Below are 16,606 nucleotides of genomic sequence, written 5' to 3'. Positions count from 1 at the left end.
GTCTCCAAGAAATATTTTGTAGTGCACTTCGTAGGATTGGTAGTTCTACTAATTTATATTCCAAGATTTGCGTAAGTAACATTTTAAGTTTAATAAAAGTTGTAACGAGATCAAATTAAACAAATCGGTATACCTAGATAAATATTTTATTGTTGCTTCTACTATCTTTTGATCATTGGTAGATTAATTCATGTGCATTTCTTCTTTTGCAGAATAGTTTGTATATCAACTGAATCCATCCGGTTGGCAGGTCGAAGAAGGTTTAACACGAACTGTTTTTTTTAATAGGACGGGTTATAGAAGTAGGTATATTGGTATAAGAACCTACTGCCAACTAAATCAACTAGATCCATCTGGTATGTCCGGTTGTCTGCAGCAGTCTCTGTCTTCATACATTCCACGCCGTTGCTGTTGTGAGCGGTAAGCTGTTTGCAAATCGGGCAAATATTGATATATTTTTAACTAAATCAACTCGGCCCATCAGGTTTATTCGGTCGTCTACAATATTCTTTAGCTTTATACACTCAGCCGTTTTGAGCTGTATATATTAGCAAATAAGGTGTATAGAGGATATTGGTATATTGCCAAACAAAACTCGGTCCATCAGATCTATTTAGTCGTTTTCAGATGTCTATATCTTCATAAACTCCGCAGTGTTGAGCAATGTATTTTTAAATATAAAAAGAATATGAAATGATGCAGGATATGGTAGGTTATATATTGCCAACTAAATTAACTCGACCCATCAGATTTTTCCGGTCGTTTACGTCTCTATCATCATACACTATGCTGATAATATATATTTTTTATAATTAGGTAGGTCTCTAATTCATCTCCTCAACTCTTGGGCCGCCAGAACTAGGTGGCCTTGCACAACTCGGAGCGCTGCCTGGTACAGCTCCGTGTAGCTTCATCATTGGCGACAAACAAACAGCTTGAGCTGCTTTTAAACGGTTCTCGAGTTCTTCTTGCGGTGCGTCAGGGTTTGATTCAAGCCAACGGAGCTGGTTTGAGCATTCAGTGATGACTGCGTCTTTTTCGCTGTCAGTTAACCTAACACCCGCGTTTTCGGCTGCCTGTGGGAGTACAACAGTAACTTGATTGGAATTTTTCCTTGAAACAATAAAAGCAATATTTTTTTAAACATCTATGCCCTGACATACATAGGTACACTTATAAAAGGAATACAATGTGGATGCTTATAGAAGGTGATGTAACATGTACAAAAAATGTGCATTTTTAAATAATACTATCACCATTATCAGCCTATGGACGTCCACTGCTGGACTAGGTCTCTCATAGGGACTTCCAAACAACCCGGTGTCGAGCCATCAGAATCCAGCGGCTCACTGCAACCCGCTTTAAGTCATCGGTACACGTATCGGGAACTCGATTAACACTGCATTTTCAGGTGCGGGGTCGCCATTTCAGCACTTTGGTATCATTATTTCCATCAACCTTCAAACTATGTGTCACGCCTATTGTTTCTTCAGCTTCGCAGCTCGTTGAGTTATTACGAGTACCTATGCAAGTTTTTATGACATATAAATCATATAAATCGTAGGTATGTCTTTAAATACCTAATTGATCAAGGCTTTTCTGCTGTGCTGCGTTCCTTTAGTTTACACACACACAAAGGCGTTCGTTCTTTAACTGTAACAAAAAGTCAAACCGACTACATGAGATAGATAGGTACCTACCATTTTACATCCATACAAGTACGCTTCTAACTGATTTTTGACTTCCACTCTTTTTCTTATAGCTTCATCATCAGCTCTGAATTTTTCTGCGTCTTGAAGCATTTTGTCTATTTCGTTCTTGTTGAGACGTCCCTTGTCGTTTGATATGGTGATTTGCTCCGTACGACCGCTGCATGATTCGTATGCACTTACACTAAGAATACCATTCGCATCGATATCAAAAGTTACCTATAATATTATGAATTTTGTGTTAATTATTATTATTGACTCAAAAAAGGTCATCTAAATTATATTCATAGAACACTTACTTCGATCTGTGGAATTCCTCTAGGTGCTGGTGGAATACCAGTTAAATTGAAGGTACCCAATAAATTGTTGTCTTTCGTCATAGCCCGTTCACCTTCATAAACCTAAATAATCATATTTTATTAAATTTGCTTTCACCAGAATATATAAATACACAATCTTGAGCTTTTGTCTTACCTGTATTGTCACAGCAGGTTGATTATCGGCGTATGTGCTAAATATTTTCTTTTGGGCAATCGGTATCCGTGTATTTCTTTCAACTAATCGCGTCATGATTCCTCCTGCAGTTTCTATTCCTAGAGATAGCGGTATTATATCTACGAGGAGGACATCCTGAATTCGAGTATCTTTAGAACCGGTTAATATAGCTGCTTGAACTGCTGCTCCATAAGCAACTGCTTCATCAGGGTTGATGGATAGGTTTAGGGTTTTTCCGCTGAAGAAATCCTAAATAAAATATGTATTAGTTATTTCTTAGTCAGTTTCAAATACCTAATTTACTAAGTAGAAACCTACCTGTAGTAGTCTTTGAACTTTTGGTATTCTGGTTGAGCCACCAACCATAACTACATCGTGAATTTCTCTGGTATTTAAACTGGCATCTTTAAGTGCCTTTTCAACTGGTGCAAGAGTTTGGCGAAATAAATCTGAACACAATTCTTCAAAACGAGCTCTTGTTATTTTTGAATATAAATCTATGCCTTCATGTAAGGCCTCTACCTCTATACTAGCTTCGGTACTGGATGATAGTGTACGTTTAGCCCTTTCACACGCTGTTCTCAGTCGTCTTAACGCTTTTGGATTATCCGACATTTTTTTCTTATATTTTCTTTCGAATTCTTGACACAAATGATCTACCATTCGAGAATCAAAATCTTCACCTCCTAGATGCGTATCACCTGCTGTAGATCTCACCTCAAACAGAGATCCTTCTGATATTTGAAGTATAGACACATCAAATGTGCCACCACCCAGGTCGAATATAAGGACGGTCTTTTCTCCTTTTAAACCTTTATCTAGACCATAGGCAAGAGCCGCAGCAGTTGGCTCATTGATGACTCTCAACACATTGAGTGCCGCGATCACACCTGCATCTTTGGTGGCCTGACGCTGAGAATCATTAAAGTAAGCTGGAACTGTTATAACAGCGTCTTTCACAGTTCCACCAAGATACGTTTCAGCAGTCTCTTTCATTTTCGTTAAAACCATCGAAGATATTTCCTCAGGACTAAATTTTCGCTCTTGTTTCTTGTACTCAACAACAATTTTGGGCTTACCATTCTCTGCTACAACTTGGAACGGCCAGTGTTTTAGGTCTCGTTGCACGTGAGGGTCATCAAATCTTCTACCTATCAAACGTTTGGCGTCGAAGACTGTATTTTTTGGATTCATAGCAATCTGTAAATAATTGGCTAATGAGTAATAGATGAAACTCTTAGTGTTAGGTACTTTAAATTTTTATAATATGTCTTATTGAATATCAATATGATTGAACAGGTACCTGATTCTTAGCAGCATCTCCGATGAGCCTCTCAGAGTCATTAAAGGCGACATACGAAGGCGTTGTTCTGTTGCCTTGATCGTTAGCAATGATTTCAACTTTGCTGTGTTGGAACACACCAACACAAGAATATGTAGTGCCAAGGTCTATACCTACTGCTGGTACCACCATTGTGTTACGTTGTGAAATGGTCTATCTGAATAGTAGATTTAATGGAGAACGTCCTTATTACCTACTATTAATGTATTTATTACATTAATAGTAGGTAAAGCATACATTACGATAGTTAAAAGTGATTAAAAAAAATATTGGAACTGATCCACAGATTGCATAGGTTGCATTGTATCTAAAATTTTGATAAAGCCTGTGTGTTTTGTTTAAATATTCAGATCTTCGTTATTGGGTTATTGTGAGGCATCAAAAATTCGGAAAGTAATTTTTCAGTAACAACGTCTTAAAATAAAAAGGGAAATTTGATGTGAAATAAAATTTAAACTAACTAACTCTTGATAAAAAATTCTGTATAAGTTTAAATTTTCAAACTAATCCTATCGTCGTTATCAACCCATATACGGCTCACTGCTGAGCTCGAGTCTCCTCTCAGAATGAGAGGGGTTAGGCCAATAGTCCACCACGCTGGCCCAATGCGGATTGGCAGACTTCACACACGCAGAGAATTAAGAAGATTCTCAGGTATGCAGGTTTCCTCACGATGTTTACTTCACCGTTTCGAGACACATGATATTTAATTTCTTAAAATGCACACAACTGAAAAGTTGGAGGTACATGCCCCAGATTCGAACCCACACCCTCCGAAATCGGAGGCAGAGGTCATATCCACTGGGCTATCACGGCTCTTAATCCTATATTACTTGCAAAAGATTGAGACTTTAAATTATTTAAGTTATCTGAATGGCGAAGCGTAAAAAGTTTTCTTATTCGATTTGCATGTAAATGGAAATTTATTTAACTTGGTACTAGAAAAGTTTGCAAGCGTTAAAAGCGAATATCTCTAATATTATCCGTATTCTCTTGAGTTTTTCAGCGTTAGTTGTTTACAAACTTATCTGGTGATTATTACCTAAGTACCTATATTGATGATAAGATGAGGTTTACCGCAAATTTTTTTTAAAGCAATTTATCCAGAACATTTGATTCATATTTGTTGTCCTAATCGTTTACTTGTTTTTAATTTTCATGTTTATTACTATTTAATAATGCGATGTTATTATTGAAATTTATGTTGTGTGGTTGACAGTGACATATCTGTTAATGTTACATTGATCGAAACATTGATAGAACCTTTTTGTAGTGCAACTAATCTTTCTGTAATAAAATCAAGGTGTTTTGTTTTGTTACGGGTATTCGTTTACATTTGATTTATACTTACATACAATTACTTTCAATATGCACAAGTAGTGCTGCAGATACTTTATCAATGCTTATTCGTTTTCATTTGATTTAAACTTAGGTACCTAATTAATTTTTATTTGCACTGTAGTACTGCAGACACGTTTTGGCTGAATTACAAAATGAATTTTAAATTTTTTTAAAATTATAATAATTATAACATCGAGATTCTAGAAAACAGCCCACCTCATGATTCCGATTTTTTTAATACATTGGTACTTGTTTTCTACATATAGCAGGTGGGGTTATTTGATTGTTGCATTATTTAACACCCACATTAAAAAACATAGGAATGTTTATCTCCAAGTTTTAGTGTCGCAATAGTTTACGAGTAAAGCTAGGATTGCGTGATCGCCTTCTATTTGTGTCAACTCAAATGGCAGTAAACATTTATATCCATTGTAAATTCGAGCCGACGTTCCCAATTGCTTTATATTCGGAAATGCGTTTTTGTTCAGTCACCAGTTGATGTAAACAGAGCAACAAAGTTTTTTTTAGACATATACAGGATGTCTCGTAATTAATTCATAAACAAAAATCAGATCTTCAAAATCGTAATTCCAGCAGCTACAGCATTAAAAAACTCATCTAAGATAGAAAATTTTAAAATAACCCAAAAAATATAACTTAGTCAACCTAGGGATTTTTGGAAAACCAATCAAATTAGTTTTAGATAATTAGGTGGTGTATCTACTATTTGCGTTTTATCCATTAACTAGCTGACGCCGAGCGGTTTTACCCGCGTGGTTCCAGTTCCCGTAGGAATACAAGGATATTATATAGTCTATAGCCTTCCGCGATGAATGGGCTATATAACACTGAAAGATTTTTTGTAATTGGACCAGTAGTTACTGAGATTAGCGCGTTCAATCAAACAAACTCTTTAGCTTTATAATATTAGTATAGATTACAGGACATCCTGTATATATAAACGAATAAATAAAAGGAACTATAAACCAAATGTAAGCATAAATATTTAATTTGCAATTATATAACAAGACTAAATAATTTCTTAGCGTAAATAAATTCAACTAACATAAATAAGAATTATTAAACTTAACACCAGACTTCATTTCTTTTCGTTCTCTGTATCCTAGTAGTATCAACATCTTATAGGTAATATTTTCGATTTATTTTAACTAAAAATCTCTGTGTTGATTGTTGAATTGCAAACAATTTTCAAGTCTTCCACGAGAGACGCTGCCATCATAAAATTATAAAAGGCGTAATTAGTCACTACGTTGAATAAATACTCAAACAACTTAACATTTTAAATTAAATTTAAAAATAGTATTTTCAGTTTTAAATTTCTAATAGATGGTGGATTAGCGCTTTCCCTTTTTCTTCTTCTTATTGAAGTCAGGGGGACAGAACCCTCGGGCCTGTAGCAGTTCTTGCACATTGTGACATGCGTAGTAAACGTTGTCCATCGCTGCATCAGTGAGCATGTCTACGTTACATCGTCCCTTTGCTTTGCCTTTTTTCGGTCGTCCACCACCTCCTTTTTTGGACTTTTTCTTGTCTCCACCTTCCTCTTTGTCCTTTTTTTCTTTTTTCTTGCCTTTTCCTTTACCGGCCATTGCGATCGTATCGTTTCCGTGGTACCGGTTGTTAGGTATAGGTATTGATTAAACAATTAGTAAGAGTAGATGCTAACGAATTTGTTTGGGACAAACTGTACCTATACTTTTAGCTTACAGTTAGCATACTTAAAGTTTATTGTTAAAATTGAATGTAGAAAGAGTTCTAACAGTAGGAAAGTATATTTAGGTAGTTATTTGCGTTAGTTACTAAGCTTACTACCTACCAAGCAAATAGCTAAGACTGCTAATCTATACTTCTATACTAATATTATAAAGAGGTAAAGTTTGTAAGTTTGTCACATTTTTTAAATGGGGTATCTATACTCTATACTAATATTATAAAGAGGTAAAGTTTGTAAGTTTGTCACATTTTTTAAATGGGGTATCTATACTCTATACTAATATTATAAAGAGGTAAAGTTTGTAAGTTTGTCACATTTTTTAAATGGGGTAATCTTCGGAACTACTGGTCCGATTTTAAAAATTCTTTCACCAGTAGAATGCTACATTATCGTGGAGTGCTATAGGCTTTTTATATAAATATTTTATATTGGTATCATATATATTAGCCGAGTTATCATAGTTTTTGTCATACAGGTCGGACTGAAAATCCTCTTAAACAGACTTATTCGCATGCGCTGCCTTAACTATTGAGTAAAATTGAAATTAATGTATGGAGACTTTATGTATCTTTAAAAGTTCTACAAAAAAGTCCGCGACACCATATATCTATCTTCTATATATTAGCAGATATAGTACCTTTTGTGTTTTAAAATATAAGATAAATTGAATTAAACACAGTACCTGATAAAAATATTTTCTCTTTTATTTACACTTAAACAATTTTAAGTAGATAATGTTGGTACAATATGGTTTACAATTTTTTATGAATGCGGTATGCAATGTTATGTCTTTTTTTGATGCAGTCTTAGATGAAAGCGGGATAATTTGATAGGAGTAGGACGAAAATCCCTATAGGTTATCACACGACATTTAGCTATGGCCGAAGTCTTGTACCAGTACCAATTACGAAAACCTCAATCGGCCCAGCCGGGGATCGAACCCAGGACATCCGTCTAGTGTACCTACCGCGCATACCACTGCGCCACGGAAGCCGTCAAAATATCAATAGATATTTCAGATAAATATCAAAGGTTAGCTTTTACTCGCGCATTTTCCGATAGGAGTGTCTACCTATAGTAGGTATTTTTTGTAACATCTCGTGAAAAATGGGAGCAGCTTATGAATAATGTATACAAAGTAAATCATAAATTTCCTTCCGCTTTCATCTAAACTAAAAAAAAAGTTTTCAATCAAAGATTTTTTTACGCTGGCTTTACGGCTCGCACCTCAAAGCCTTTTTGCTGTGCGTATAATTTTCTTTAATAAACATATGGTGGCATAGGTACATATCAATTAAAAAATAATTAATTGAAACATGAAAACAAAAATATTTTTTTTTAAAGTCTAAATTACATTTCGTCTGAAATTACTTGGCTTACTTAAATTATTGTAAATTGAAGATTGAAGATATCTATTCACTCTCATCTTATAGATGCCCAGGTTGTAAAAATTACGAACTCGAACATCGGAAGAGAGTTCCATACCCTAGCCATGCATAAACGAAGAAGCAAAACATTTCGTACGAGTTTAGGAATGTAACATAGGGATGAAAACTCACCCGGTGTCTTGCAGGTTACGTAGGTTGCTGTTGATATTAATTTATTACGAAACACGGCTAAAACTCACGTGATACAATGTCGAGGTATGCCCGACTAGTTTCGAACCCAGGGGCCCTTAGTCATGAGCTGGTTCTTGCAACGCGGCACGATCCAAACTGCGACACGGCAGAGCGAGCGAGTGTCTCATAATAAATTAATATGAATAACACTCACGATAGTTTAAATTCTAAAGTTGTTGTTGATTAGACAACAAAAACAACAACAACACCAACAGATTGATTAGATATTATTATTAGTAATTTATTTAATATTGTAGAGTGGCTCCCGTAGTACGTGTTCCACTTCAACTCGATGTAGTTTCGAGGCGCCCACAGCAGTTGTAGGTGCTTCCGCTCTTCCCGCGTACAATAACTAGGGCATAAATAACATAAATAACAAAAATAGGGCATAAATAGCGAGCCGTGATAGCCCAGTGGATACGACCTCTGCCTTCGATTCTGGATGGTGTGAGTTCAAATCCTGTCCGGGGCATGCACCTCCAACTTTTCAGTTGTGTGCATTTAAAGAAATTAAATATCACGTGTCTCAAACGGTGAAGGAAAACATCGTGAGAAAACCTGCATACCAGAGAATTTTCTTAATTCTCTGCGTGTGTTGAAGTCTGCCAATCCGCATTGGGCCAGCGTGGTGGACTATTGGCCTAACCCCTCTCATTCAGAGAGGAGACTCGAGCTCAGCAGTGAGCCGAATATGGGTTGATAATGATGAAATAACAAAATGAGACTCGTTGGTTCAGTTTTTTTAACTTATTGTGTAAGTGCCGTAGGCTCCTTAATGGAATCTCAGCGACGTCACCGGGGCGAGCGCAGAAGCATCGCCTGATAGGGCCCGAAGGCAGAATCAGAATAAATGGGTGGAACGACTCTCTAAGGCCGTCTCCTCTGAGACTAGGTCCTCGTGTTAGTCGTTCTAGAAGGTTGTTTTGACCTGAATGTATCGGGCGCCCCCGAGATTATGAGTTAAAAGCCCGTATCCAGGTGACGTCAGATATCAGGGACCTCATCTTTGTCGGCGAAGACGCTGTTGTAGCTTATATTGTGGTCCAGTGGTTAGGTTATGTGGCTTCGGAACACAAGGTCCTACGTTTGTGCTATGATATACTAAGATTTTCTTTCTTCAATTTGGGAAGTTACTGTATGTACTTCGGAAAGCGCAATAAGCTGTGGGAAGCGGTGATTATCATTAGCATTGAATAGTGGTGGTTAGAGAATTTAGCATTATCACCTTAAGCCCACCAATCCGCATTGGAACAGCGTGATTAAGCGTGGTATGTCAACTAGCATACCTACGTCAAAGATAGTGAATTAGCCTGGGTCAATTTAGGCTCAAATTATAAAATTACTTACAATTTAGGCTCAAATTATAAATACATGAATATTCATGAACTTTAAAGGGCACCATAATGAAATTGTGAAAAGTAACAAATTACAAGCAAATTCTTTATAAGCGTCACCTTTTTGCCTAGAAGGTTTTCAAAGCGAGGTTTCACAAACGTCCACGCTCCCATATTTCTATGTTCTTCCTGACTCCATATGAATTCTGAAACAAATAGGGCCGATATTACGTTATACTAGACACGAAATCCATAGATTTCCCGACGATAGATACTAATATTAAAAAGAGGTAAAGTTTCTGGTGTTGTAGGTTATATTTTCTGGATTTACTGAACCGATTTTGAATATTATTATACCATCACTAGAAAGCCACGTTATATGTGATTGTCATAGGCTATATTTTATTTCCCTACCCTCACGGGAACGGGAACTACGCAGGTGAAACCGTATGGCAAGTCTAGTTGTTTTTATAGACTTTCTTTAATTTAACAGATGTTTCTGTATTATGTACGATGTACCAATATTATGGAAAGGGTTTAGTACGAATTGTTTTTAATTCGTTGTAAGTAAACATATCAGAATAATCTCGTAACTTATCGTACCACAACCATTTGTGTCGTAGGATTATCACATATAAAATAATGAGTTAGCGATAAATTCCAGTGGCATGTACTTAATCAACTTTTTGCTGGTTGTCATCCACAATGCGTGTACCCACAGTATCCAGCAGTTTATCAGCGAAGGAGCAACTGTTTTTGCAAATTATTTTTTTCGTTTAGTTTTATATTATGAATTGATCTATTATTTTATATTAGTAGGTCCCAGTATAAACAGTTAAATTATGTTATATAACCCTCATCAGTTATTTAGTCGTCAAATATGTCAAATGAAAGTTTATTTTATGTTTAATTATTTATCTGTATTAAGTTCTTGTTAACCCCTCTCACTCTGAGAGGAGACTCGAGCTCAGTGAGCCGAATATGAGTTGATAATGAAGTTCTTGTTAAGCCTTTGATCTAGTTTATGGTTTCCTAGATTTTGTATGAAAAATGTGTTTGGCCGCAATTTAAATAAGCAAAGGAGATGGTCCATTTCAGGTCCACTCTAGTACCCTGTATCATTTAAATTTAAAAATACAAGGATTTTATTAAAAATTATCAAAGTTAATAAATCTAACTAAATAAAAAGAAATAAATGAAATAAAAACCCAAGTTTTTTAGTTATACCAAGATGGCGCCCGTAGAGCAACTATGACATGACAATTGACAGCAAACGTCAAATCGATTATTGCATTGAAAACGTCATCTATCCGCCATTATTACCCTTATTATTGTTGCATTTCTTGGGAGATAATTAATATTATTTCGAAAGAATTAAAGTAAATTCATACATTTGTATAATCAAAAATAGTTAAAAAAATATCTTCTTTTATTTCCGCTATTGTAGTTACAATGACTGATCCTGGGCTCCATACAATTTTGGACAATCTCCTTTAAATAAGTCGTTTAAAATAGGCAGACACTTGAATAAATGTTTTTTTATTAGATAACGATGTAGATATTACGTACCTACAACTGAATACCAGATATAAAACCGCAGACGTGAAACGCCAAGGGCACGTAAGTAGGAATTTCAATTAAAACCGAATGAAATTGTACCCATTCGTCGACCGAGGCAACCGCAGGGACAGCGCCGGAAATGAGAAGGTGGAAATGACAGGGGACGCTTACTTCGGAATACGTGAGGTTGTGGCAATTCCCCATACGAAAATAAAAGGCGAATCGGATCTATATGAGAAGTCCCAAATTCGGTTACTAGCTGTACCTAATATTTGGATCAATAAAAAGATGTCCGCAAAAATTAAATTGGTTAGAAAAATGGTCATGGTTTCAGACTTTTTTTGTCAACTACTGATGATTTGTTAATTGTTATACTTAGGTGTAAAAACTAAATAATTTTGACCATATAACGAACAGTAAAAAAAATTATAAGTAAGTAGGTATACCTAAGAATCACATTCCCCTATATTTTGTACCGATCGGACCGAATAGAATATTTTATTCATAAAGAATCTCTGCCATGAATTTTTAAAGGTATGAAAATTAAACAAACTTCTTCTACACAGCAGATTCTCGTGACTTTATCCGCCCTTAGACCTCCATAATCCGGCCCTGTCGCAAAGTTGTTCTTAGGAAAGTATAAACTACTGCCGTGCCAAATTTGTAGTTCAAGTTGTTTTGTTGTGTTGTGTGTTGTGATGTCCTTAATCTATACTTATAATAAAACTGTAACAGGTCAAATTCTGTACATTGAAGATATTTTAAACTTTTTTATTGGAGGGCATACAATATACAATCGATACTGACGCTAAAAATTTTTTTTTTCGATTTCTTGTTAATAATAATGACGATATACTTACTCCTAGCATTTTTATACTTCGCAACTTCCTGTTGCAGCGCCTGAAGCGGGAACGGACTGAGTGCCTCTACCCTCAGAATGGCAACATCGTCTATTTTTGCTTTCAGCCTTTCTTTGTTGAGCTCATAGTAGTGCTTGCCGCAGACTAGTATCACCCGATTAACCCTTAAAGGATCAGCTATGACGTCACCTGTAAAATTGCCATAAAATCAAAGCTAATTAGAAAAAAAAAACATTAAAAGATTGTACTGCAAAGAGGCGACAACTTACAAGTAATCACGCATTTTGCTTAAGTTTTTGGTTGTGTCAAGGTTTATTTTCAATATTTTAGGAGTCATCTACTACTCGTAACCCTAAATATTTTAACTTTCTAGACTAATACCCTAAACCAAACTTTTTAAAATAGGTAATTTTAAATATCAAAAAAAATTTAAGTTCTGAAGAATAAAGTTTAATGTAGGTATACTGCTATTTTTGTTTTTCCACGAGATCTAAAATGAAACAAATTATAACCTTTAGCTTTATGACGTGTTGAGTTGCTACACCGCCATTTCAATTGTCTTAAATTACCGGAATGACCCACGAGTATTTAAAAACTTCAACAAATATTTACTACCTACTTTTTTAAATTACAAATGTGTGTGTGTGTGTGTGTGTTGTGTGCGATATACGTGAGTATTATCGCCGATGAACAGAAACTGAAAATATTTTGACACAAATCCCCTTTAGCTCGAATATCAATAGGTACATCAATCATACCGTGAAAGGATATAGGATTGTTATGTTATGAATGAAAGCTTTGTATCATTAAGATAAGGAAAATCAATGTGAACCGACAGGCGTAAACCTTTTCCAACCCAAAAGTTCCAGTATCAACGTCCCGACAAATACAATTTGTAGGATTTAGAGCGAGAAACAAATGTTAACAAGGGACTACCTTCTTTACCCTGAGCGTTTGATCTAAATCCCTACAGGCTTTCTCCTTCTAAGAATATTTTAATGAATTTAAACAAGTGCTATAGCTACAATCGTGCATGCCAAGACATAGATACTTCTCCGCGTTAACTTACCATTATAATGACTTATATGATCCATGTATAAATAAATAAATAAATGTATGTATCGTGTAACGATAGATTAACAAATCTACTATATAAAAATAAGTCGGGTTTTCCTTCCTGACGCTATAACTCCAGAACGCACGAACCGATTTCCACGGTTTTGCATTCATTGGAAAGGTCTCGGGCTCCGTGAGGTTTATAGCAAAGAAAATTCAAGAAAAATTTCAACGTAAGGTAGGGGTAGGGTAGGGGTAGGGTAGAAGTAGAATAGGGGTAGGGCAGGGGTAGGGTAGAGGTAGTTGAAAGTTTACATTGAGTTTCACGCGGACGAAGTCGCGGGCGTCCGCTAGTTATATGTATAAAATAATAGAAAAAAGCTCTGTACCAATAACTGGTTTGAAATGTGTTCCCGGTTCCAAGTCCAACAGTGGGGAGGCAGCATCGGCTAATCGCAGCAAAATTTTTGGCGCCACCACGATCAAAGGCTTCCGGTAATTGCGGACCATCTGAAAGATGTACATAGCGTTATAATGTTATAATATACTATTGTTAGATACACCCACGTAATCCCCGTTCCCGTGGTATTGTAGAGATAAAATAAAGCCTATGACGCTCTCAGTTGACATGGCTTTCCATTATTATAAGAATTTTCAAAATCGGTTCAATAAATCCAGAGATTACCCCCTACAATATCACAAACTTTACTTCTATAATATTAAGTACAAATCACAACATCATGTGGATCATTGTCAGGTTGTCGGAAACAGCAATGCTTAGAGTGAAGGAGTTTTACCTGTCGTCTCAACAGATGGAAATACTGAGCAGGAGTGGTCGGGTTGACGACGTGCATGCACACAGCTTCCGAATCAGGAGCGGTCTCCGAGCTGTCTGTAAGCTGCAGGAAACGTTCCATCCTGCAGGAGGAATGCTCTGATGCGGCGCCGTCAAACCCGTGTGGTAGCAGCATTACCAGTCCATTGCTGCGTACCCATTTGCCTAAAGAACAATAAATAATCAATTTGACGGCGACAAGTTACATACAAGCGGCTTATCACAAGTTTTTTTACGATATATAGGCCAGCATTTGGTCTATCAAGCCTGATTGTAAGTAAATACGCAGACTCTGGTACAACGTGCTTACCTAGAAGGCAAACGAGTTACATCACTCTTGACTTGACTTGGTAGGGAAAACGCAAGAAGGGCATTCCATAACTTCGCAGTACGAATCAGGAACGAAGAGACAAAACGCTTCGTACAAGTTTTAGAGCCTCAATAGCTCTACGGTAAGAGCGGTCGGATTCATCACCGAGGGGTGGTGGTTCGATCCCCGCCCCGTTGGACTATTGTCGTACCCACTCCTAATACAGTCTTTCCCGACTAGTTGGAGGGAAATGGGAATATTGGTCATATTTAAAAAGATATGGCAAATATTCTTTTAAAAAAAAAAAAAAAGTCCAAGGGACATCAACTACGAGTACGTATGAATGCAGATTACTGCGGTATAGAGACCGTCGTCGTAGCTGAAGGGCGTCTTATACTGCGCTTGCTGGTACGTGGCTTCCACTCCAGAACATGTCTGCCCATGGATCTATCTGTTCTGCGACAAATATGGCCCGCCGATTATTTTTGTTCTTCGATGGATTTCTTTGTTCAGGGTTTTGTTATTGAGAGAGACTCCTAACATGGCCCTCACCATAGCTCGCTTAGCGACTTTAAATTTGTGGATAAGGCCAACCGTCAGTGTACACGTTTTCTCTCAATACGTTATTACAGACGAGACACACTTATTAAAGAGTTTTGGGGTATTGACCATTGTATGATGTCGTTAGACCACTTGATGCGGGGTCAACACTGCGTTTTCTAGTGTGGTTCGACATTCCAGCACCTTGGGACCCCAACGGCCATTGGCTCTTCAAACTATGTGCTCCACCTTCGCGACTTGTTGAGCTGTGCTTTATAATATTAGTATAGATTTTCAACTCACTTTCTCCGGAAGCGATGTAAGTATCGACGACGATTTGCGCCCCGGTGTAGAAGTCGCCGAACTGCGCCTCCCAAATGCACAAATTGTCGGGCGAATCGTACGCCATGCCGTACTCGTAGCCTAATACTGCTTCTTCAGATAAAATAGAATTTGCCACCTGCAAAGTAATATAATTATGTCAGGGCCTTCTGTTAATAGTAAAGGAGTCGAAGTGGGGATTTTTTGATTTACTCGAGTGCGGCAGATAAGGGACTATACCGTGCATGTTGTTGAGTACCTCCTTAGTCCGATGAGGTGGTAGACTAACACGGTCGGTGAGAAATCAGGCGCAGGACCGACAGCTTTAGGTGGTCTCCGAGGCACGGGAGTATACTAGCACCACTAGCTTTCGAACTCCAGACTGCTATTAAAAAATTTCTTGTAAGAAAAATCCCAATAACGTATTTTTTTGTTGGCCTGACCCGGAATTCGAACCCTGAATCTCATAGTCCGTAGCCAAACCAGGTTACAACGGGACCGATAAGGTGGTTTTTATATTAAGGGAGATTCCCACTTTTTGAACCAGCTTAACACGGGACTAATGAGGCAGTCTCCTCTGATATAAGTCCACAAGCTGACGCCGAGTGGTTTCACCCGCGTGGTGGGTCCCGTTCCCTTACAAATACAGAGATAAAATATAGCCTATAATGGGCTATCTAACAGTGAAAGAATTTTTCAAATCGGACCAGTAGTTCCCGAGATTAGCGCGTGCAACCAAACAAACTCTGCAGCTTTATAATATTAGTATAGATTTTAACGCCGACTACATGGCTAAGCCTCTCTCGTTATAAGAGGGGATATGGAGCCCACCACGCTGCTCATGTGCGAGTTTGTGGGCTGCAACTTCAACAAACTTAAAAAAAACCAATATGATTGTGTACTATGATGTTGTTTGTAAGCCCTCAATAAAATAAAATATCTGCTATTAACTTACCTCCAGAAAGCCTTTCTGGTTTTCATGTATGTGATTAAGAGGCACATGCATGGTCTCATTCTCTTGATCAATGAGCATGACGTGGCGGTGCGAGAATGTGCCGCGCCCGACGTCTTCGCCACTCAACCTTACGTGACGACCCTCCATTAAAAGGGAACCTGGATAAACAAAAAGTATGTAAGTATTGTGCATTACCTTTTCACGGATAAGCTACTGAACTGATTTGGATGAAAGAGGAATGCCTACCGGCACAAGGAACCCAGGTATAACCCCGCATAAAAGTGTATGGAGATGATAATATGATGTATAAATAACGATCTGGTTAAATCTGGTTTAGCTGGTGGAAGGCTTCCCTACCGACAAAGACGTACCGCCAAGCGATTTAGCGTTCCGGTACGATGTCGTGTAGAAACCAAAAGGGGTGTGGATTTTCCTTCCCCTCCTAACAAGTTAGCCCGCTTCCATCCTAGATTGTCATCACTTACCATCAGGTGAGATTGTAGTCAAGGGCTAACTTGTAAAAAAAAAAAAAAAAAATTGGCAAAATAAAAGTATGATTAGTAAAAAAAAAATTATTAATTTTTTTATGGAAAA

At 37.2% G+C, this 16,606-nt stretch overlaps 2 protein-coding genes across 2 annotated transcripts in view; both read right to left on the bottom strand.

Moving 5' to 3' along the window:
* Window positions 1–130: 130 nt before the first annotated feature.
* Window positions 131–6,231, bottom strand: LOC112047994 (heat shock protein 68). Its single transcript, XM_052883868.1, has 6 exons — window positions 3,508–6,231; window positions 2,523–3,404; window positions 2,184–2,453; window positions 2,009–2,110; window positions 1,701–1,928; window positions 131–1,076 (listed from the first exon to the last, which is right to left on the bottom strand). Exons 1-6 carry the CDS (start codon window positions 3,676–3,678, stop codon window positions 825–827), a joined length of 1,905 nt encoding a protein of 634 aa, XP_052739828.1. The 5' UTR covers window positions 3,679–6,231; the 3' UTR covers window positions 131–824.
* Window positions 6,232–7,305: 1,074 nt separating this feature from the next.
* The window catches only part of LOC112047992 (probable 2-oxoglutarate dehydrogenase E1 component DHKTD1 homolog, mitochondrial), a 30,311-nt gene continuing 21,010 nt past the window's right edge, over window positions 7,306–16,606 (bottom strand). Inside the window, exons 14-20 of the mRNA XM_024085318.2 lie at window positions 16,013–16,170; window positions 15,040–15,196; window positions 13,849–14,051; window positions 13,441–13,561; window positions 11,996–12,184; window positions 9,696–9,781; window positions 7,306–8,593 (exon numbers count right to left, since the gene is read on the bottom strand). Of these exons, the coding sequence (XP_023941086.2) occupies window positions 8,483–8,593; window positions 9,696–9,781; window positions 11,996–12,184; window positions 13,441–13,561; window positions 13,849–14,051; window positions 15,040–15,196; window positions 16,013–16,170 (1,025 nt within the window). The 3' untranslated portion in view covers window positions 7,306–8,482. The remainder of the gene's footprint in view (window positions 8,594–9,695; window positions 9,782–11,995; window positions 12,185–13,440; window positions 13,562–13,848; window positions 14,052–15,039; window positions 15,197–16,012; window positions 16,171–16,606) is intronic.

Source organism: Bicyclus anynana, chromosome 10 (assembly GCF_947172395.1).
Source record: "Bicyclus anynana chromosome 10, ilBicAnyn1.1, whole genome shotgun sequence".
NCBI lineage: Eukaryota > Metazoa > Arthropoda > Insecta > Lepidoptera > Nymphalidae > Bicyclus > Bicyclus anynana.
Note: the sequence above shows the minus strand (reverse complement) of the source record. Positions and strands in the feature narration are given on the sequence as shown.